The following is a 23,003-nucleotide window of genomic DNA, read 5'->3' as shown; positions in this document are numbered from 1 at the left end:
CACAATATTGTGCTTTTGTACATAACAGCAATGCATAAAAACCACCTACAATCTCTAATAACAGTATTGAGGCACTTACTTGCTAATGCAAGCACACATTGATCGCTTCACAAGCAAATTAGGTTCCCCTTCATCTGACAATTAGCATAGATTTTAAACATAGAAGGCCAAAACATCCCAAATGAAAATTAAATTGCACTAATAAACTAGCCACCAGAGGGTGCTAGAACTGCACAAATGGAAATCAACCTGACTTTTTTAACAGATGTGTTCCTTTTAAATATTGTGAACATAACAACGACGATATTGTGGCAGTTTAGCCTACATGTATATTTAAATGTATTTGCAACGTATTTGTCAATCAGAAAAGTTTGTCACATTGGCAGCTCCACACTTCCGTATAAAAAAAAAAGAAAAAAAAGATTAATTTAAAATGAAAAATACTAATAAAATAAACAATTTTATGTACACTTGTAGTTCAAATTATGCTTCCCCACTGAAATTAATACAAATGTCATTCATCTGTTCTAGCATGAAAAAAAAAAAACGTTTTTGTTTGTTTTAAGAAAAACATCAGATATACAAAGTAGACAGAGCTGACAAAAACGCCTCCGTATGCTGTTCTTCACAGAAGATATAGAATATATGTGCCTGTAAGTTCTATTATATAATCTTTATGAGTGTTGCTTCACATTTGTTCATTAAAAGGTTAGTCTAGAGCCTGCTACCGTATATTTTTTTATTTACAATGTATTATTTAATGAGATAAATTATTTAAAAAAAGAAAATATAAACATTTTGAGGAAAGACACGAGATATTCTACTATAAGTAGCGCTCAAATTAATCGGTATGGTAAATTCCCTTGTCAGGTATTACTTTACTTAATTTTGAGCCTGTTACCAACACAGACAGTTGGCAAACATCCTAAACATGTCTCACGTTGTGTGTGGCTCATGGAGTGCATACATGCAATGTGCAGTAATGTTGTTTTTGGCTCGAGGTCACTTTCAAGCAACCTTTTGCATTCCCTTTCTAATCTTATTGGGGTCATTAGATAGAAGATGACACAGGATATAAGCAATGGTGCAAGTTGCTGTCAAAGGAATTATGCAGTGAACTTGATGAAGGCCATTTTTGTCGAATTAATTTGGAGTCGGACGTGGAAAAAGGGAGGGGGAAATCAAGGAAGTGACGAGTGAGTAATGGAGATGAGTTTAACTCTTGACCAATGCACTACTTCTTTAAATGTGTCATCATAAACGCAATCAGTCCTTCTTTTCCTTCTTCATTCTTGCCTGCCTGCGCACCCACAAACTGACTCATTGGTCGACTCGTCTCACCTTTCACAGCATCCTCGCCTCGGATTGGCTGAAGCCGTCAGCCAATCACCAATGGTGGGGTGTTTACACAGCTGGGCGGCCAGTTAAAAGGTGGGGCTCTGCAAGTGCGTGTGGTTCGCGGACGCTGCTGGATAAAAGCCAACGGGCCTACCATATATCTCCACTACAACACCCGGCAACCTTCCATCTCACTTCCCTGGACGCCACCCACTCGCCAAGCCACACAGCTCCGTCTTTCGGAATGACCCCTCCCTCGCTTCCTCCCGCCTGCTCTGTCCTTAATCCAATGCCTAAACTCTCCACCAACACACTTAAAAAATCCCTTTGCTGTCCCACCCACCATCCAACAACATGTCAACACCTTCCCTTCTCCCCCTTCTGCTGCCTCGACTGTTTATTTACTCAAAAGAAGCCTGGATAGTTATCAGACAAGCTTTCTAATAGTGCCATGTTTGTTTGTTTTTTTTGTTTTTTTTAAATCAGATTTTCAACTGTAACCTGGCAATATGTTTATGATGGATGTGACTACGCAGAATTGACTTCTATTTATGTTTTTGTTGTGAACAATATGCAAGTGTGTCAAATTTATTACTCACCATAGATGCTGATTATCAATGTGACGATCACTACAGACGTGTTTCCTAGTCGAACATGGCTTGTGTTCGAACCAACCAATCTGAGGAAGGAAAAATGCTATTGTCATTTTTGTCCAGCAAGTTGTCCCTCAAACAAATCTGATTGGTTAAGGACAAAGTCCAATATTGGTTAATATATTAGCACTAATGATTCTGAAGGCACTGGGAAGATTTGATTAATACAGGGGCTGAAATCTGATTGAACAAATATTCATGTCTACATTGACAAATTTGTGCCTATTTACACAAGTTGGAAATTAACATTTGTAAGCCATAAATATGGCATAATAAAATGCAAAAAAAAAACAAAAAACATCCGTGACAACAATCTATCCAGTTGTCAACTAATCTATCAGCAAAAATGAGTACACCCCCTCACATAAATGGCTAATAGGATGCAATTTGGACCTTTACAGTTAAGGGTATTCTTACTTTTGTTGCCAGAGCTGTCTTGAGGGACAGTAAATTTACACTGTCCTACAAGCTGTACACTGGCTCTTGTACTGTACATTGCAACCAATCTACTTCATTATCTAGCCAACTGTCTTGCTAGCAAGTAGGTCAGTAAACTATCTACTACCAAGCTAGCAAAATATCGAGAAAGCTAGCAAACTATTTAGCAACCTGGCAAACTATCGAGAAAGCTAGCAAACATCTAGCAAGCTAGCAAATTATCGAGAAAGCTAGCAAACTATTTAGCATGCTATCAAACTATTTAGCAAGCTAGCAAATTATCGAGAAAACTAGCTATCATATAGCAAGCTAGTAAACTATCTCACAAGCTAGCAGCTAACAAACAAACTAGCGAGCAAACAACCATCCATCTAGCCATCTTTCATAAACAGTGCTAGCGAGTCTAATGTTGTGTCTTTCGTTTGTTTAATGTGTGGGTGACATTTGGGGCGAAAAAAAAGCCATCTATTTCTACCCTTTGTCCTATCTTTTGTGCTTGGCAGTTATGAACAACTGTCTAGACAACAGCGATTACCTCCTGATTATGTCAAGCCTTTATTAATTTCACTGTGCTGCATAGTGCAGTTGTTGTGAACTTAACCCACTGGTGCTGATGCTTGGACATACTACATGACTTCCTGTACTTACGCGTTTGTGAGAGTAAAAATATGTTGTTTTAAATGTTCAAATTCACTTGGTCATATCTAAATGAGTTGTGTGTTTAATTTACAAAGTTGTACTGGAATGTAGAAGTGTCATGGCATCCTTAAATGTGCAATGTACAGGTTTGTTGTATGATACCATAGCTAAAGGGATATAATCTTCCGCAGATCTTAAAAGTAGCATAAGCACGGCTGTATTAGGGAGGCGCTTGTGAGTTCAAACTTCAAGCTATCATTCTTTTGAACAATGTGGATCTCAAACAGGAAAATGTTTGTGGAACTCAGCAGGGAAGCTGTCGGGTCCAGATGCCTTTTAGTTATTGGCCATGCCATTGAGTGCACTGCAATCCCTTGGGGGGTGAGGGAGGACTTGACGATTCTTGCATAAAATGTGTTAACTTAATGGTACTAAGGAATTTACGGATGACATTATTTGTGTTATAATCGGAGGACCATGTTTTCTTTTTTCATAACTATCATTCACAGTATATCTTTGCGATATCTGCTAAGTCATTATTAACTTACTAACTGCTTTTAGCGTTGTTTTGATTAATTAAACTGAGCCAGATATTTACTTAGCTTGTTGTATCTGGCCTCCTCTATGAGACATTCCTCATCTCCATTTTATATTTTCTCAATTCAAATGCCTTTTTGGCATTCCAGTCAGAGTATTATTTGTCTTGTGAAATGAAACTTTTGTTTCTTTAGGATGGTCCAGTTGCACAGGGTGACACGCACACTCCACCCACAGAAGATCACTGGACTTAAGAGGTCAAAATGAGTATTTTCATATCGCAGATAAGATTAAATATTTGTTAACACATTTCTCTGAGGGGTATTTTGTCACTGTTCAATCAAAAGCAAGTACAAGTGTTCTGTTTTGTCATACATTAATTTTCCCATAGCAAATAATGGAAAATAGATGTTTTTGTTTCAAGATGAAATACCTTTCATGACTGTAATGTAAAATGTCATTACTTATGGACCTTAATATTCTGAATGTACATTTTACGTATGTGGTATAATCAAGCAAAAAAAAAAAAAAATCACACTACTCACCCATTGATAACACATGGCAGAGGCGTAGTATAAACATGCGAAGGAACGATTGCGCAGGCCGAGTCCATTCTATACATTTACTGCCACACAAGTGTAAAAAAGCAGTTAATGACTGTATATCAAAACTTATAAATAAGTAGATTGGCTACTCACCCACAATGTTGATGCCACATGATGGATGCATCTCTTTTCATTCAGACTGAATGCAACTCGCACTCTGTTAAGTCTTTCTTTTGTAGTGTTTCTGTTGGCTGTACTGCTTCCAGCACATCGTGGACAATGAAATGCACGATCGTCTTGGCTTTAGGATGGCAAATTGTGCCGATACATCAATAAATGCGACTGCCCTGCCGTTTGGTTGGACATTGCCGTAAGTACATACTTAAGTACGTTGGCGGAAACACCCAATCGATTCCTGGTTACCGTGGTAACTGTGGCCAGGTCGGTGTCTGTTGGGTGCCAAGGAACCAAACAGTCTATCGGAATTCAGCTTCACAACTAAAGTTGACTCAGGTTTAATAGTGTGCGCATGTCTACTCGCGTGTGGACATTGAACCCTTGGGAAAGAGCGGAGCCGGAGTGTGCGTGGATATCTACCTACCTGAGGGCCCGAGCCCAACATTAAAATAAAGGTGATGCAAAGCAGAGGTGCCAAAAACCTCCCAGCAATACCTTTGAAAGGGTCATAAAGGGATTTCACGGATGCCGGCACGACTTGGGAGAGAGGCGCTTTGATACGACTCAACCCTTGCCTGGGTCGCGTTGGACGATTAATGGCCGCAGTTGCGCAGTTCTGACTGGTGGAATACTTAAGCTTTTATGACCTGCTGCCATTTGGGGCTCTGGGACCGAGCCGAGGGCCCCGACCGCAGAACTAAATTACCCCGGGCCAAAGGATGGAGATTCGGGGATTGCGAGGTGCGTATGCGCGGCCGAGCGAGCCAGCAAGTGTGTGGCAGGGAACGTTCTCTTGCAGGAGCGCCGCCAGGCATGGAAACTTTGACGCAGCCAACTTCGACACACTATGAAACATAGACGGAGGTGTGAGGGGAAAGATTGTCTGGCCTGCTCAAGAACAAAAACAACACTCCGTCGTCCACCTCCTCCTCTTTCTTTCTTCTTCTTCTGGCCATCAGAGGATCATGAAGATAAACGAGCATGCCTAGATATGAGGGTCCAGTGGCAGGAGGGGAGTCGGGAGTGGAATGCGTGTGAACTGCACTCCGCCTTCAATAAATCAGGGGAACAAGTAGGAGGAGAGGGAAAGCTTGGATGGGGGTGGAGGAGAATGGGGGGAGTCCGCGTTGGGGAGAGATAACGGGGATGACAAGATGAATGGGAGGCGATGGAGGGGTGCTTAGGTGCAGGTGCACGCGAGCCAGAGTTGAGATCAGGCGAAAGGAAGGGGGAGGTCAGGAGGGGACAAGAGATTTTAATGCCAGTAGTCGATTGGTTATCGTTCCGCAAACCTGGGATAGACGAAAATATGCAAATAGCGACCATATAGTTTACTATACATTAGGTTTTATGTTAAGATTTATGCATAATATCAAACAAAATATGCATGTGAGGCGCAGTTGACATCCGCAGGTTCTTGTTAAAGGTTCTGTGGTGACAAGTGATGATTTTTGGCACAAAAAAATACAACTTACAGATTAATTGAGAGACAAATTAAAAATGTATATATATAATTCATTGATGCATTTCAATGGGGTTCAATTATATGCAAATTTTAGCTATTCGTTGGCAGGCCTGGTCCCCGTTTCCCATGAATAGCTTTTTTGGTCCCCTATATATCCCAATATAGCAGTTTTCTTGAAAAATATGTGAAAGCAATGAATTGTTTTCATAATAACATACATTTCGTATATAACTTATCAAAAAAATGAACTAAAAATACATAACATGCACATATCCAGTCGCAGGAAAAAGTATTTAATTAATGTAGGTCGTCAATTCTTTCTTATGTGTTTAAGTTACCAGTAGTTGAATATGTTATATTTAACACGGTTACTTTACAACTCATTCACTGCCAGTCATTATAGAAAATTTTTACATTTCCAATACTCACGTGATATTACATTCAATAATTATATATAAACCGAATCTACCAAATAACAGAATAGACTCCCTACTTTTTGTCCCGTCCCGTTCTTTTATAATTGACAGCAGAAAAATGTAGGTTTGCCAAAATACAGCCATTTCTCCCATGGACTCTGAAACTGTGTTTATTTCCTATAAAATGGGGCAATGATGTCATCTACCGGTGGTTGGGCATCAGTAAAGTTGTTTCCAAGTTTGATATTTACAGTGGAGCATGCTCAGATTCGCCCCCATTTAGCACTGCTCTAAAAAATACAATTGACAAGTATACTTGTCAAAGGCAGTGAATGAGTTAATATGTTGCACTATTTTTATTTTTTTAAACAGTGATTTTTAGGTTATGTGTAAAATATTGACACCCAGGGTAATTCCTAGCACAATTTGCAAAAAAATGAAATAATCTGTAAAGTAACTAAGTTACTTTTTCAAGCTAGTCATCAGTGATGCAACTTGGGTGAATTTTTAAAGCAAATAATCAGTAAAGTAACTAGGTCACTTTTTAATGCAAGTACAGTAATCAGTCAAGTAACTACAGTAAATTACTTTAGAAAGCAATTTTCAAGTTATTTTTTCAAACAAATAATCAGTAAAGTAACTAGGTCACTTCTATAGCAAATCAGTAAGTTTTAAAAACAATCAGTAACTAGGCTACTTTTTAAAGCAAGTAATGTAACTAGGTTACTTTTAAAAAAGTAATCAATAAAGTATTTTTTTCAAGGTAACTGTAGTAACACTGAATTGCAAGGCACCACTGTAAAGAGATGTGTTGCAACTCTATTGAGACGTTGGATTATTTTGTCCAATCAGACTGCAGCCTTTATGTGTTGCTGTCACTCTAATCTGCCCAGAATCAGGAGCGCTTGCCAGTGTAACTCAAACTATATTAGTTTGTTGTACATTTGAATTAAGTTTCCACTATATATGGAGAGATGAAGAAGAGAGAGCGAGCGAGAGAAAAGAACAAAAAAAAAAAAAAGTACTGTTGATGATAACCAGCCAGCAAAAGGTTAGCCCAAAAGGCGCTAACAGTAACAGATGATCAGATGTGACTGATGACACCTCGAGCATTTAATTGCATCGCCTTATCTCTCCTCTTTAGACGGCTCCCGATAAGCTCTGCAGCTCTTTGCACCTCGCCGCTAATTAAGACTCCCCGCTGAAAGGCAGGATTTGTGTGTGTGGGGTGGGGGGAGGTAGGAGGTAAAGAAAACACACGCAGCTCTTTAGGTTGTCTTTCGACGCTTCATCACCTGACACTCGCTGGTCAGCATGAAAGACGACCGGAAAGTATTTGATGCTATTATTAGTTGAGGGATTAAAGTTGGGAATCAATCTGCGCACATCAAAACTGAGATTAAACAGTTTTTTTTTTTTAAACAATATATATTTATTCAGCATATAACAATGAAGGATTCACAACATTTTTTTTGTCCATAATATTTAACATTATTATTTGCGTTTTCTCATGGATGCAGGTGGTCACATGAGATTTCGCAAGAGTTTGTGGAGGCACAGACGAGACACATAAACGTATCTGTAGCTTGACAAAAAATAAAAATAAAAAAAATAACAGGAGTCAAGTTGTGAAGCAGTTTTGCTCCCCCAAGAGGCCGAGAACTGCAACTGCAGTTCCATTAACATGAACAGATTCCATCCTTCACGGAATGTCGCTTTTTCTCTTCTTTTTCTTGGACTTTGACCCTTCAGCATCTTGGCTAAAATTTGCCGCCACTTCGCTCTCTTTTTCGCGTTTCCGCTTCTTGTTGGGCTTGTCGCTGACATAACCGCTGGAGTCGCTGGTGTGGATCTCCATGGGAGAGAGCTGAACCTGCTCCTCTTCTTCCATCCTCTTCTCTTTTTTCTTCTTTTTCTTCTTCTTTTTCTCACCATTTGCGTCGCTCTCTGTTCCATCGAGCTCCGGCGGAGCGTTGCCATCGTCTTGGCAGGTCGGCGACACCACAACCTCTTCTATGGCTTCTTTGATTTTATCTTTCTTCTTTTTCTTCTTCTTTTTCTCGCCATTTGCGTCGCACTCTGTTCCATTCAGTTCTAACGTAGCGTCACCTTCGTCTTGGCAAGACGGCAATACCACTTCCTCTTCGATTTTATCTTTCCTCTTTTTCTTCTTCTTTTTGGCGGAGTCTTGGACAATCGACTCCTCAGTGTGTTCTGCGACTGGTTCTGTGTCTTCTAGCGCCACCTGGTCGACAGTGACACCCGATTCGGAACTCTCGGCAATAGCCAACAATTCCTGAACCCTGATGTACACAAACGGTATACATTATATTCCCCTCTCCTCCGCAATAAACTCCCCCTTCAAAGTATTAGGTTTAGAAAACTGGGGAAAAAGTTGACCAAGTCCACTACCGAAAAAAAAAAAAAAAAGGAAAATTTTTTTGCCCAGAAAATGCGCCCAATTATTCCATGAAATCTAAAAAGACTTGATAGTGACAGCTTTCGTATCGTTTACACACCTGGTTCTGTTCAGTCTTCCTCTTATAAGCAGCACACCGGCAGTGTCAGCGTCAAGCGCCATCACCTCAAACTCGAGCTCAGCGCCGATCCTGGGCCCCGCATCCCTCCAGGTATCCACGGAGACCAGGTTGGGCTTGGGAATGCTGGCATTAAAGCAGCCGTGGACCAGGCAGCCCACGTGGCTCACACCCAGTTTATTTACCTTCCCCTGGCGGTAGAAACACAAGTCGTCATATGATTTTCAACTGAGAAAAATACATAAGCAACAAGGTTTTAACGATTTTCAAAAATAATTGCATTTTTTGTGGATATATTTTTCAACAAACACAAGCTCACCAGCAATTTCTGTCCTTCTTTAGGTTGAAATATAATAAAATTGGCTTGTATGTCCAGGTGGATGTAGCCACTGTCATCATAAATGTCTCCATAGCGGCGCACAATCTGTACATTGTCATAAGCTAGCGGGACACCTTGGAGGCTGCAGAAGAAAGCATGAAAAGCTAAATGGTCAAAACATACATTCATATGTATGTCACAAAAATGTCAGCCAATGAAATGCTTCCTTCTTTAAACGAGGTTGGACTGTAAACACAGTCTTACTGTAAAAATGCTTCCGCCACATCACCAAGTAAAAATGTAAACGTTGTGTTTATGTTGTCACCTGGGTGAGAACTTGAGCAGCTCGGCCTTTAACTCCTCCCGTAACGCCGTCCTCTTCTTGTTCAGGTACACGGGCGGCAGGACGACGTGTCTTCGGCGTGTGTTCATCACCAGACACGAGTAAGGAGCTGACACAAGTTCGGAAGCAGCGGCAAAAGACGGGATAGCGCACGGAAGCTCCGCCAAAACTCCACGCGCGGCAGAGGACAATTCGGCCGCCGGGTTCTGAGCGCATGTCTCGGTGTTTTCGCTTGACATTTTCACGTGTTTTGTATCCTCTTCGACATGTTTCAAGTCCGCCATTTTGCCAAGGAGGACCGGAAGTTAACGAGCGCCGCCAACTTCCGCTTTGGGGATAGTTCAATTTGTGTTTACTTTGCCCTCTACTGGTGAGGAGATAAAAGTAAAAGTCAAAGTACTTTTGCTAAGAATTGTATTAGCAAAGTTTTACATACATAAAAGTACATTTGAAAATTACAAACCACTTTTTTTTCAATATTTTATGATGACCGAGTTATATTTGCCAGACATGAAGCTTGAGAAAACTTGGATGTGTGAAATATACATTATACGGCTAAAAAGTAGCATTGTAATTTGATACTTTTATTTATTTGTTTGTTTGTTTGTTTGTTTGTTTGTTTATCTATTTAGTGAGGTGTTGTGTCACCGGGCATTTGTGTAATTTGTTCAATAAAGCAATTAAAAAAAAACTCAAATATACGTAGAGCTATGATGACCCCTATAAATTTGTATATATTTTTTAGCTATAGTCCATTTAGAAGCCTTATGTGTCTCACATTGCTTAACATCAACAACCACAACGGTCACAATCTAATATGATACAATGCACATTTGTGATGAGCACTACTAAGGGGAAATTACATAAAATAAAAATAAAAATAAATGTTGTGATGTGGGTGTCCACAGGAAGTGATGGGACCTCTTTCCAGTAATTCTGACTAAAACTGCGGAAACCACAAATTTCTCATGCTGGGAGTGTCAACCCACTCCACCTGGATGAAAATCAGGAATTCAAACCACTCAAATACTGTCATAGTACATTCACCAATTTCATTCCTAGAAATAGTTATGGATCATTGTCTATAGTTTAAATAATTCATCATTTAATATTCTTAAAAGTCTCAAATGCAAATTGATCACTCGTTCGTGCTGTATTTAGACACAATGCTTAGCGTGACTTACATCAATGTTACTTCAGGTCGATTCAAGGGGAGTGCTGACTAGCTGTTCATCAACAGGTGAGCATTGATTCTGTATCCTTTTCTCACCTGTGGTAGCGCAACGAGATCATTCAGGTGACCTGAGGACTCTCTCACATCCACACAGACACAAACACTCACACCTTAATAAGAAGTGTTTATAAAAATATGTTTTATCTATTGTCTATATTCCTGACATAGGTACACCTGCACTAGCGTATTCATATCCAAATATACTGGTGCATATGAATACATTAAAATAGAGTCAAAATCAAGTATTTCTTTTTCCTCAGTAGCCACTACTTCCTGTGATTGACATTGTTAATATACGTCAAAGCAGCCTACAGTATAGCCATGCGTCATATAGCCTAGCTGTTGACAGCAAGTGATTTAAGTTGTCGTCATGGCGATGCACTGGTGTGTCCGTTGTAGGAGATCTGAGGGATACCGTTACTGGAGTTATCCAGGACATCCTGTTGAAAACGCACACAATATGTCAATAGGCAAGCTACCCAATGAGAAGTCTTGTTTTTGTTTTTTTTGCTACCTTCTCTGTCATCTCGTGTGAATGATGCAGCGAGTGTTCCCTCTCCGAGAACATCCTCTGCTGCTCAGAGCTGGCCAGACGACAGGTGAGCCACGTGGATAATGTACATGAGGAGATTCCTAAAGACAGGTGAGGAAACCGTAAGGTATATAATCACACGTGTGCTTCTCGGTTGTCACGCTATGCGTCCAGTTTTACCCAGACAGGCCAGAGTCATGGCCGCAAGGTGGATGGATTGCATGGAGTCTGGTCGTCTACTGAGCGCACGGACAAACTGGAAGTTGAGGATGCCGCCGATCAGTCCGCAGATGCAGCACGCTGAGAACAAAATCATCTGAGAATACAAGACAGGTGAGGTGAGGAAGAACATTAAAAATAAAATAAAAAATGGGTGCAATACAAGCATCTATTTTCATTGCACACTTAAAACAGTATGGTGAAAATAACCCAATATAGGTTTTATTGTTACAAAAAAAATAATCCCAATGACTCATTTAACATAACAGATTCACATCATTCCAATTTGGAATAAAAAGAATTTCAGTTTATTCAAATTACATACCAAAATTGCACTTTTTTTTTTTTTTTTTAACCAATACATTGCACATTTCTGATTAAAATTCATTCAGATCATTCCAGACCATTCAAAATTATTTCACATAATCCTAAATTATTTTGAATTATTCAATATCATTCCACATCATTTTGTATCATTCAAAATCATTTTGCATCATTCCACATCATTCAATATCATTTGACATCATTCCGTATCATTCAATTTCATTCAACGTCGTTCTACGTCGTTCCACATCATTCTGTATAATTCAATATAATTTACCATAATTCTACAGCATTCCGTATCGTTCACTCATTCCACATCTTTCACCATGTTATACTTTTTAATGAATGGACTCATTTAAGTAATATTAATTAAATCATTGTATTTTTATTTAAATTATACATTTTGTATTTATATAACAGTTTTTCATTTACATTTTAATTTTTACTCCTTGTCTCTTTTCATTAAATTGATTACTATCACTGCGATTGGCTGGCGACCAGTCCAGGGTGTACCCCGCCTACTGCCCGAAGCCAGCTGGGATAGGCTCCAGCACCCTCCACGACCCTTGTGAGGTGTAAGCTGTCAAGAAAATGGATGGATGGATGGATGATTACTATCATTGTTATATATTTACTTATTTGCAGGAGTTTTATTCTGTGCTTAAGGTATATTTATATTTTATTTAAGATATTTTGTGATTTATTAAACATGTAAATTTGGTGACATGACATGTTTATCATATAAATTAAAGGTAATAGTATTTAAAAAAATAATAAAATACAAATATTTGATTTCCTTTGTAAGTGCATTACGTGAAATCTCACTGAGGGTACCTCTTGGATAAAGCTGCCCCTGAATCCCATCATTTTTTTCTAATCAAATATGAGCATGAAATTAATGCAGGCCAAGTAAAACTAAGCAGGTGAAGTTGATTTATTGATAAATGCATTCTGTGTCTTTGGAGTGAGCAGAGGTGCCTTCGCTGCCTTCAACCACATTGCAAAGGACATCTCCAATTTCAGCCATTACCCTGCGAGGTGTGCGAGGCGGCTGGCAGGACTCCTGAACCAAACCAAGCTTAATGCAATCATCGGCCCGAAGGCACGGATCGAGGGAGGGCACGTAAGAGAGAGATGAGGAGAGAAAGCCGATTGAAAATGAGAGGAAGGGTGCAAAGATGAAGAGAGGGACGGCGGCAAGAGACGGAGAACGAAGGCAATATGTGGAGGGTGAAGCAAAGGTCTGCTTTCCAACGTGCTGACATTGATCCATCATTAGCCAGACATGCAGAGTGGAAGGCGAGGAAAGACGAGGACTTGAAAGAGAGACAGAAAGAGAAGCGAGGTGACTGCTTGCCGCCTCCGCTTTCCTCAAACGTCTCTCACAGAGTACACGCACGCGCACATTTTACACTATAGGGCAGTACAGTAAAAGAAGAGGACTTGCTATTAAAAGATGACTAAAGGTACATCTGCAATGAAAAAAAAAAACAATATTAAAAGTGTAATAGCCAGTAAAGAACCAAGAGAAACAAATGGGTTAAAAAGCATGAAATAATAATCAAGACTCCCCATGTGTCAAGCTGCTGGAGTCCTCTTCCTGTTTGCAGCAGCAAAAATAGTCTCCATCCAAAGGCAAATGGGCATATATCACAGAAAGGATTACCGGTACTGTACTTACAGTAAGGCCGGTCCTCTTTTGTGCACATAATACTCCACACATCCCACATAGTAGGAACTGAAAAAGAAAAACATACATAGGTTAAAGTTGATTTGGCGATGCAATAACATCATAAAGTGTTCAAATATGGACCTGTGCTGTCCTGATACAAAACAGTCGCACATAAAAAAAAAAAGTAAATAAATGTTGCAGTAGTTCATAAGTTCATAAGTTAAAAAAAAGTATTCAAAGGTCAGTCGAAAATTGACCACTGACACAATAGTACTTCATCCTTTTATAACTGGTGCCTTTCATTAACCGTAAATAAATGACAGAAGATCGAGAGCAAACTACGGCCTGCTGTCCATTTTTTAGTGGCCCGCGAGATATGCTAAAAATGGCATTTGACTCAGTTCAAATAAAATTAAAATAAAAATGTTTGGAGATTGTCAAAGTAAGAAAGGAAGGTGTCGAAAAACACTATTGCTATTAAAGGTTATTTTAGTTCACTAAAACTAACGAAAAACCTAAAATTCAAAAAACAATTTTGTTAACGAAATAAAATAAAAACGAAGATGCTTTTTTAAAAAAAAGAAAAGTAACTGACACTACATTTTATGTTTACAAAACTAACTAAAATAAAACTAATTATAGCAAAAATGTCCTTCGTTTTAGTCTTTGGAAATTAATTTAATGCATGAGCCTTTAGGGATGATTTTAAATGTGATTTTTAGTAGATTTATTTTGATATAAATCGGAATAATGATGTCGCGCCCATGGTGTTTTTTAAATATTGCGCACAAGTAATACACATTCAAAAAAACAAACAAACTAAAACTAATACTGAAACTAACTAAACTAAAACTAAGCATTTATTAAAGAACTAAAACTAATACGAAAACTAACAGTACCACCCTGAAAACTACTTAAAAGTAACTAAATTAAAAAAAAAAAAAAAAACTCAAAACAAAATAAAAACTAAAATTAAAAATTCCAAAACTATAATAACCCTACTGCCATATTACAGATAAATTGGTTTATATACTGTAGAATTTTCCTAAATATGCAAAAGCACCAATAAATTATTTGTACAATTTTTAGGACAAAACACAATTTCTCTTCATAACATTATGTGGCCCTTGCGTCCTTCTGATTTTCTGTATGTGGCCCTCAAATGAAAAAGTTTGAACACCCTTGTTCTAGAGTAAATTTGACTCTGAAAAGAGTGTATTCCGTCCCACTCTAAACAGAGTCAAATTTACACTTGGAAGAGAGTAAAATATTCAGAGTAAATTTTACCTAAAGTATTTTTTATTGTGTATGAGAGAATTGACCTATCCAATGACAAAAACCGAATAAAGTTTTGTCACTCAGAAATTCCAAGTACATTATAGTAGGAAATGTTTTGAGCATATTTTACTAGTTGTTTTTTTATTTTATTTTTTTTCCCCAAGTTACACAAGCATTGAGTAACCAATTCACGACCTTCAGCTCGGCAAACTGCCACTCTACCACCTCAGCTATGCCACACCTACTGTTTGCTAACATTCAAAAGGAGATCAAAAACTGTTTTTTGGCCATTCAGGTACGAAGATTCAAGCTGACACAAGCAATATACTACTATACTAAATATACTAACACACAGTAGGAGCGGCATGGCTAAGGGAGTAGATCAGCTGTTTCCCAACCTGTTTCTTCCTCAACCCTTGAGTGCCTTTTTTTTAAAAATAAACTCAGAAAATTGAGTCAAAATCTCTCCTTGCAAAGTTTATTTAAAATTTTTGAGTGAAGAATCGTGAATAGGTTTTTCATGGGATAGGAAAATTATCTTGTACAGCTTTTCTTGACATTGTGTCTTTCTTTCGAACAGATACATAAACATTTTGTGCTGATAGTGACTGCTATACTAACAAAATTCAAAAGTCCCTTCATCTACATGAACGGTGTTGAATTTGTGTCAAATTATCAAGCTAATGGTTCTTAAAAATAAAAAATATTCAACACTGCACTTGCAATCAACCAGCATCACCAAACAGAAAATGATTTGGCAGTTCCACTCTCTCATCTTGTCTTGTCATGTAAGGGGGGAGTCATTTTGATCAACGCAACTTGGCATGGACATTGTAAAAAGAAATCCAAGCACAAGCAAAGTGACCTGCTTCGAGTCATTTTACACGATCTTAGCCAATCAGCAGCAGGGGGCTTCTTGGCTACTTTCCCTCTTGCATGCACACCCTTGCCAAAAAACAATGTGAGGGTGATAGCATGCAAGAAAAATGCAGATTCATGAATAAATAAGTTCCAAAAATGTTTCCACCCATTGTGTTGACCACGAGGCAGATGATTTGGAACGCAGTGAATGATGATGGAGCATTTTCCCACCCTAACGGCCTCATAAGAGATCGGATCACCAGAATCAATGTTTAGTCGTGAAAAAAGTAGATAGTGGAAGGTGCAAGTCAGTTGGAGAAATGGATGTCTATTAGTGTTAACTCCTACAAACACACTCTAATTTCTCTTCAAATCAACTCACATACCACCAAAAAAATCAATAAAAAATACGTTTGCTAAACATGTAAATTTAAAATTCAACATTTTTTTTTTCCCTTTCCGGAAAGTCAACATGGAAATGAGAACATTTAATACTAGCATAGGCTACTGAAGAAGCTTTTTTTTTATTATTATTATTTTTTAGGCTATATTAATGAATATATATATATATATATATATATATATATATATATATATATATATATATATATATATATATATATATATATATATATATATATATATAAAGAAAAAAAATTCACCTGCATTCACATTACAACGTCACCACTTTCTGTATTATTCTTAACTAGAAAATGAAAACGTGCACAAGCAGGCTAAATCTCAGCAAACTGATAAAAACGATTATTATTATTATTATTATTATTATTATTAATATTTCCACCCACTTCCCTAAAGTAGCCGAACAAAGTCACGTACACAGAGTCCGCTCCAGACCGGCGACGCGTCGCCGAGCTGCGGCTTGTGCTCCCCCCGAACCCAGCTGATGCCCACGGCTCCGAGCACGATGCTCGCCACGCCCAGGCCCACCTCCACCACGGACAGGAGGAGAAGGCTCCACAGGATTTTGCGGCTGGAGCACATCCCGCTCGGGGCATCTCTCCGCCTCCGGCAGGTTAAAAGAAAAGAAATCAAAAATAAAACAGTCCGCTCCTCGGTGGTCGGGAGCGCGACGACGCGCTACTACATCCGCAGAGATGGGTCCAAACAAGTTGGTTGGAGTTGTTTGAAAGTAATATGCAAGAGTCGAAAGTGGAGGAAAAGTGCCAAGGGATGAATATGAGACACGAGGAGCGCCACGTGATGGAAGAAAAGATGTGACGATAACGACGAGACGTGCGCGCTACTTCCAAGCTCCACAGCACGCGCACACTACGAAGAGGCGCGTGCACGCGAGTGCACACGGCTTGAATGAATCCACGTTGATTATTATTTACATAAGGGGCGTCTCCATAAGTTGTCATAAATGCTCATTTATTTCAGTAGTACAATTGAACAAGAAAACTCATTTATTCATTGAACACATAAAAATAACATTTCTTGAGCTGTTACTACAATGTAAAGTAGTCAGAATACACTGAAAAAAAGCAAGACTGGGCTAAATTAATATTTACACAATATATTCTAGTAAACTGCACAAAATAAAATGACACTATTTAGTTTGGTATAATATTATGTTGGTGTAATCAAATTTGAATAATCAGTCAGTTATATGAACTCATTTTGTCTGAATAAAATCAGGTAAATATCAATAAGTAGAATTTAATTATATTTTATCAGTAATGTCAGCAATGTTGATAAATTAGTTAATACTACTCAATGGCATTTCTTTTATTTTAATTGCTAAACACTTCCATTTCTGGCCAAAGCCCGCCATGGCCAAATTTTGTTTAAAACTACAATCAATTGTTTTCAATCAAAGATGAAGTAGTTAAAATCTACTCATTTATATTAATTGTCACTTTGTTGCCACAATTTATTTAAGTAGGTGATGGTCATACTTTATACAGTGTATAGTACATTACTGTTCCCTCAAAAGAACTCAACTCACAGTCATTAATGTCTGGCTGGCAGCAAAAGCAAGTACAGTACACCTCGACGTGAAAATATCCAAACTGGGCGAAAGTAGCCATTTTTTCCCTCCACAGTTGTTTGCAACTGATAGGTCTCAGGTGTGAAGAGGCAGCAGGTGTGTTAAATTTGGCATCTTTGCTTTCACACTCTCATATTGGTCGTTGGAGGTTCAATCTGGCAAAGAACGCTCCGATAATCTTTTTGTTGCTTTCACATTAAGATGGCCCGACGCCCTGGAATTGAGTCGCAGTATTTCTGTGGTTCACTATTTATGTTTTTGTTGAACATATACCTCAGCTATTCACTGAAAAATTCCCCCATTTGCATTTATTTGTGCTTAGCGCTGAAACACCCTTAAATGTCACAAAATGCCTCCAAAGTCCTGACTAAATATTGAAACAAGTTTAATTAAAATTTAAAAATTTTAAAGAATAAGGATAAACGGTTCAGACAATTTAAATAAATACATAATTAAATAAATAAATTCCAAAGTAAATCAGGACTCCAAATAGGATTAACTGTCAGTCACAAAATAAAAAAAAAATATAAAAAAAAGGATGATGAAGGGGAAAAACTCCCAATAATTGCAAGCATTCCCGACTTATCACACTTTTAACCACATCTCCTTACCTCCCTTGTCTCCTCCAATCGATGCATGGAGACATTGGAGTTAGCGCTATCTTTTTATCGCGCCACTGCATGCTGGCTTTTTAAGTGATCAATCAACTGAAGTATTGATTAACTTGAGGGTAAAAGCAGCTTGTACAGAAAACATGGAGCGGCGTGTTTTACTGTATACTGACTCATAGAATGTGTGTTTGTGTTTAATGCGCCACATAACAATGGATGTCAATGATGATGACTGCTGGCTACATACAACCCCTAGCAAAAAGTATGGAATCACTCAGACGTTTTATTCTGTAGATCAAACTCAGATAAAAAGCATGAAACAGTCGTAAGGTCATTCCAAAGTGCAACATCTTGGTATTTAGAAACACTAAAAGAAAGGAAGAAAAAAAAATTGTGCTAGTCAGTAAATGTTACTTTTATAGAGCGAGTGCAGGAAAATAAATATGGAATCACTCCATTCTGAAGAAAAAAAAAAAATTGATTCCATACTTTTTGCTAGGGCTAGTACAAGTGAGGAAAAGAACTCCACAAACTAATCATAACAAATAATACTTCAAAATATAATAGAAAGTCAGTTACTTTCAAACAAGGTGGTGAAAAGAGTACTTTTGGTAAAGCATTCGAAGCCCGACCCGGACTGATAACTTTCGAGGTAAGCCGAAGGCAGCAAATAACCAAGTGCGGATATTGAAGCTATATAAACTTGCTTCCAGTTAAGTGGATAAAGAGAAGCGGTGCCAGGGACTCTGCTATCCCTTGAGGCCCATTATAAGCTTCCCAGTTGCCACCCACTGCCAGTGTGGCTCGCAATCATTAGGAGACTGGCCTGTAATAGGTGCAGAAGGACAGTTGAAAATCTGTCATCAATCCCACAAGAGCAGAGGAGTGAAATGAAGCACGGCCACTTTTGCTTGTATGCTTGTATTGTATCAGCGCAGGCGTGACATCAAGTCAGACTGCTGCGCTGTTGTGTCACCGTTTACTAAATGACCCATTAAGCCCAATGATAGCTGCTGAACTAGTATTTTCATGTTGTCTTTTGACTGGCTGGCAACTTGACTTGATTATAATTTTTTTTAAATTGTACTTTCAACATAGTTCCAACATCATGCGCAGGCAGGGGCAGACTAGACTTAGTTTAGGTATTTTTCCACAGACTTGTGCAAGTGGGCACAGTCTGGCACATTATTTATTTGATTTCACTGATTTTTTTTGTTGTGGGCATGAACACAGATGACTTGATTTGCCGCCAATAAAGTGTCCACGTGTATTGCATTTGTGTGTATTCAAAATGAGTATTGGTAAATGTGTAAACAAAGAAAGGTAATTAAAGACCCCTTACTGTTGCTGAATTTGCCCAAGTTTAATTTATTTGATTTAAAAAAATATATCTTTAAAGTGATATCTCTGGGCAGTATTTGAATTTGCATAATTATATTTTTGTCCACTTGACTTTCATGCATTTATTGAAAAATAAATAATCGCGTTTTTCTAAGTTAATCCAATGTTAATATATTATTTCAATATATTAAACTTAAACTTTTCACTTGATTTAAATTAATCCAAAGTGAATCTATTAAGTTTAATCAACTCATAATTCATTAAAGTTAAAGATATACTTTACTTATTTAGCCATTTTTTGGCAGTCAAACATTAATGTTTTGCCTATAATAAGTTTGATCAGCAAAATCCGCCCGTTTTGATCCATCTCAGGAGGCGTTCATTTTGCCACTGGCTGTCGAGTGAGAATGACATCACAGTTGTTCAGGGCTCAGGTAACGACCAATCACAGCTCATCTTGAGTTTGGTCGTGTGATTGTCATGAGCTGAGCTGTGATTGGTCGTTACTTGAGCCCTGAGAATCTGTGATGTCATTTTCAGTCGACAGCCAGTGGCAAAAGGACCGCCTCCTGAGATGGATTTAAAAAAAAAAAAAAAAAAAGGATTTTCCATTTCTTCTGTTTATTATGGTGGTTCTACATGAGTTGATTTAGACTCAAATTATATCATAATGAAAGCATTTCTAATATTATGGTCATCTTGTAACTCCAAAATGGTCACAATCCAAATATTAAGTATAAAAAGTGAATTTTGTTTGCTATAAAACTGAATTGCATAACCAAAATAGATTGTTCCCACATTTTGTGTTGTTATGGTCAAAATAGCCGCATTATGTTTGGGATCCATTTCCTGTATTTCCTGAGTTGTATCATTCAGCATTTGAGTCACATCTGCTGCGTTGGCTAGTTGCTCTGCAGAGTAAACAGAGTTCTTATAAAGTATTAAACACATCACAGCAGGAACCACTATGACACCCCCCCCCCCCAACCCCCACCACACACCCACACTTACATAGAGTTCCAGTGCCGAGTCAGTGGCCTCTAAATTTCCTCTCGTCTCAGTGAAATTGGATCTGTGCCTCCATCCTGTGTGAGGAGCTCGAACATTACACTGCCGCCGTCCTCTTGTTTGGCCTCCCTCTGAGGATGAAAGGACAACATAAGCAGAGGGCCGGGTAACATGATTTAGCCCTATTGGCTGCTTCCATGCATATTAAACATAAATATAACAATTATACCTCCTCCAACTCCTTCTATATTTTCTCAAAATCTGTGACAAATCTATTGCTTTTTTATTTCTCTGTCAGCATGTCATTCAGGTAGAAGTGAGAATTTGAAGTGCATGTCTTGACAAACATGGCCACTAGAGGGCGCCATCTCATTAGTGTGAGTCATGCAGACTCCAGATTGAGAGCAAGCATTTGAAAAGTGGCTGAAATGAATTGAGAATCAGATGACTCGAATGACGTTTTATTTTAGATGTGCTTGCCTACCCATATAGGACAGGCGTCTGCAACCTGCGGCTCTGGAGCCAGATGTGGCTCTTTAGTCCCTCTCCTGTGGAGCTCTTAAATAAATAAATAAATAAATAAATACATAAATAAATACATAAATACATAAATACATAAATACATAAATAAATAAATAATAATAATAAAAAATAATAATAATTATTATTATTATTATTATTATTATTATTATACATATTTATTTTTAGATACAATTTTTAAATGAATTAATGATTAAATTAAAAAAAATGAATAATTAAATATTTTAAAAAAATGTAAACATTTTAAGTTGTCAGAAAAAAGGATACAACAGTAGATAAAAAGTTTGTAAAATAACTTTTTTTTAAAAAGTACCAAAAGTAACCAATAAAATGCAGAAAATTACTATAAAATGTCCACAAATTGCCAAAAATGTTCAGAAAATTGATAGCCAGAAAGGCAGGGAAAATATGCCCCAAAAAGGTCATAAAATGAACAAAAAGGGAAGAAGAGAGACATAAAATTACCATATGTCCATAAAATTTACCAACAATGTCAGAAATTTAAATTTAATTTAAGTTGAGTTGAGGCAAAAAAAAAAAAAAAAAAAAGTCTAAAAATGTATGAAAAATCACTCCCCAAAATAAATAAATAAATAAATAAATAAATAAATAAATAAATAAATAAATACAGAAATAATGGAAGACGAAGAGTAGAAGATTAACCTCAAAGTATTTTCCATTTATTTAACAATTCGACTTGACTTTATTGATCCAAATGGGATTGTACAAATTTATATTATTCCAAAGTATTATATTTTTTAATCATCAAACTCATAATAAAATCCGCCCGATTTTCATTTCTTTTTATATATAAAAAAAAAATAAAAAATTCTGAATTTTAAACTTCAGGCGACATAATGCTGCCAAGCTCCTCTAAGAATCTTAATCTTGTTACACGAGCAACACACTCACACTGCTCAGTTGATAGAATTTGCGAGTTTCCAATGTGTGAAACAGTCACCTCCACATTATCATTCCCTTCCTCATATGACTTGGCCTTACCCCGCGAGAATCTTCCTGAATGACACACATCACCAGAATAACCAGGAAGAAAACCCCCAGCCTTCCCATCGGACGGCGCCGCGGTCCAAAGTCCACTTTAGTTTAGCAGCTGCGTGCGCATTTGTGTGTTTATAAGGACAAAAAGGAAGGCCACATGGATCTTTTCAAGTCTACTACGGAGAGTCGCTTTCTGCTGAATGATGACATCGTGCTGAATGACGCATAGGGGAGTGGGAGGGCCACACACCAGCAACCATACTTGGACAAATAAATCCTCACACGCACACACACGTGCAGTTGTAAAAGTGACGTCATAGCTTACTGCTCCTTTTGATTCCCGCAGTTTTAAGTGACTGATTTGGTTCTCGGTCTACTGTAAAGCAAACAGTGGAGCCAAAGACGCATAAATTACTCGGATGTACTCCACACCCAATACACACCAGTGTTGTCAGATTCTTTTTTTTTTCCACCACAAAGTAATGATACAAGGTTTATTCTGGGACCTTTGTGCAAACAGTTCCCATGAGAGCCTGCGGATGATTATTAGGGATGTAACGATAAGTGCAATATCGCGATATCGTGATATTAAAACTGCCATAATATCGTCGTCGTCATGTTCACGATATTTAAATGCAACACCTGTTAAAAAAAAAAAAAGTCAGGTTGATTTCCATTTCTGCAGTTCTAGCACCCTCTGGTGGCTAGTTTTTTTTAGTGCAATTTAATTTTCATTAGGGATGTTTTAGCCTTTCTATGCTGAAAATCTAAAGTAATTGTCAGATGAAGGGATAAAGTCAATATGTGGAAAAACTCAATGTGTGCGTGCATTAACAACATAACATAATAATAATAAATAGGAATGTAACGATATCCAAATGTCACAATACGATATTATCACGATATGAAGCTCACGATACGATGATTATCATGATATTGTGGGGAGGTTGGCGATATTTAAAAAAG

The 23,003-nt window shown here is 37.9% G+C and overlaps 2 protein-coding genes across 9 annotated transcripts in view; both read right to left on the bottom strand.

The window, feature by feature from the left end:
• Positions 1-6,560, bottom strand: part of snx13 (sorting nexin 13) — a 53,069-nt gene extending 46,509 nt beyond the window's left edge. Inside the window, exons 1-2 of the mRNA XM_077506392.1 lie at positions 4,151-6,560; positions 1,938-2,017 (exon numbers count right to left, since the gene is read on the bottom strand). The gene's annotated coding sequence lies outside the window, so the exon portion shown is untranslated. The remainder of the gene's footprint in view (positions 1-1,937; positions 2,018-4,150) is intronic.
• Positions 6,561-10,763: 4,203 nt separating this feature from the next.
• The window catches only part of tmem196 (transmembrane protein 196), a 65,551-nt gene continuing 53,311 nt past the window's right edge, over positions 10,764-23,003 (bottom strand). For 2 of the 8 annotated variants that reach the window (XM_077506403.1, XM_077506404.1), the window contains 6 exons: positions 20,983-21,056; positions 20,502-20,629; positions 13,398-13,454; positions 11,354-11,489; positions 11,156-11,274; positions 10,764-11,081 (listed from right to left, as the gene is read on the bottom strand). In XM_077506403.1, the coding sequence (XP_077362529.1) occupies positions 11,010-11,081; positions 11,156-11,274; positions 11,354-11,489; positions 13,398-13,454; positions 20,502-20,629; positions 20,983-20,986 (516 nt within the window). In that variant the 5' untranslated portion in view covers positions 20,987-21,056 and the 3' untranslated portion in view covers positions 10,764-11,009. Of the gene's footprint in view, positions 11,082-11,155; positions 11,275-11,353; positions 13,317-13,397; positions 13,455-16,364; positions 16,765-17,496; positions 17,562-20,501; positions 20,630-20,982; positions 21,057-21,950; positions 22,260-23,003 lie in introns of those variants that run through there. The other 6 variants (XM_077506405.1, XM_077506406.1, XM_077506408.1 and 3 more) reach the window with 6 other exon arrangements.

The sequence above is a fragment of the Festucalex cinctus genome, chromosome 19, assembly GCF_051991245.1.
Source record: "Festucalex cinctus isolate MCC-2025b chromosome 19, RoL_Fcin_1.0, whole genome shotgun sequence".
Lineage (NCBI taxonomy): Eukaryota > Metazoa > Chordata > Actinopteri > Syngnathiformes > Syngnathidae > Festucalex > Festucalex cinctus.
The sequence above is the reverse complement of the archived record's forward strand: the minus strand, read 5'-3'. Positions and strand labels throughout refer to the sequence as shown.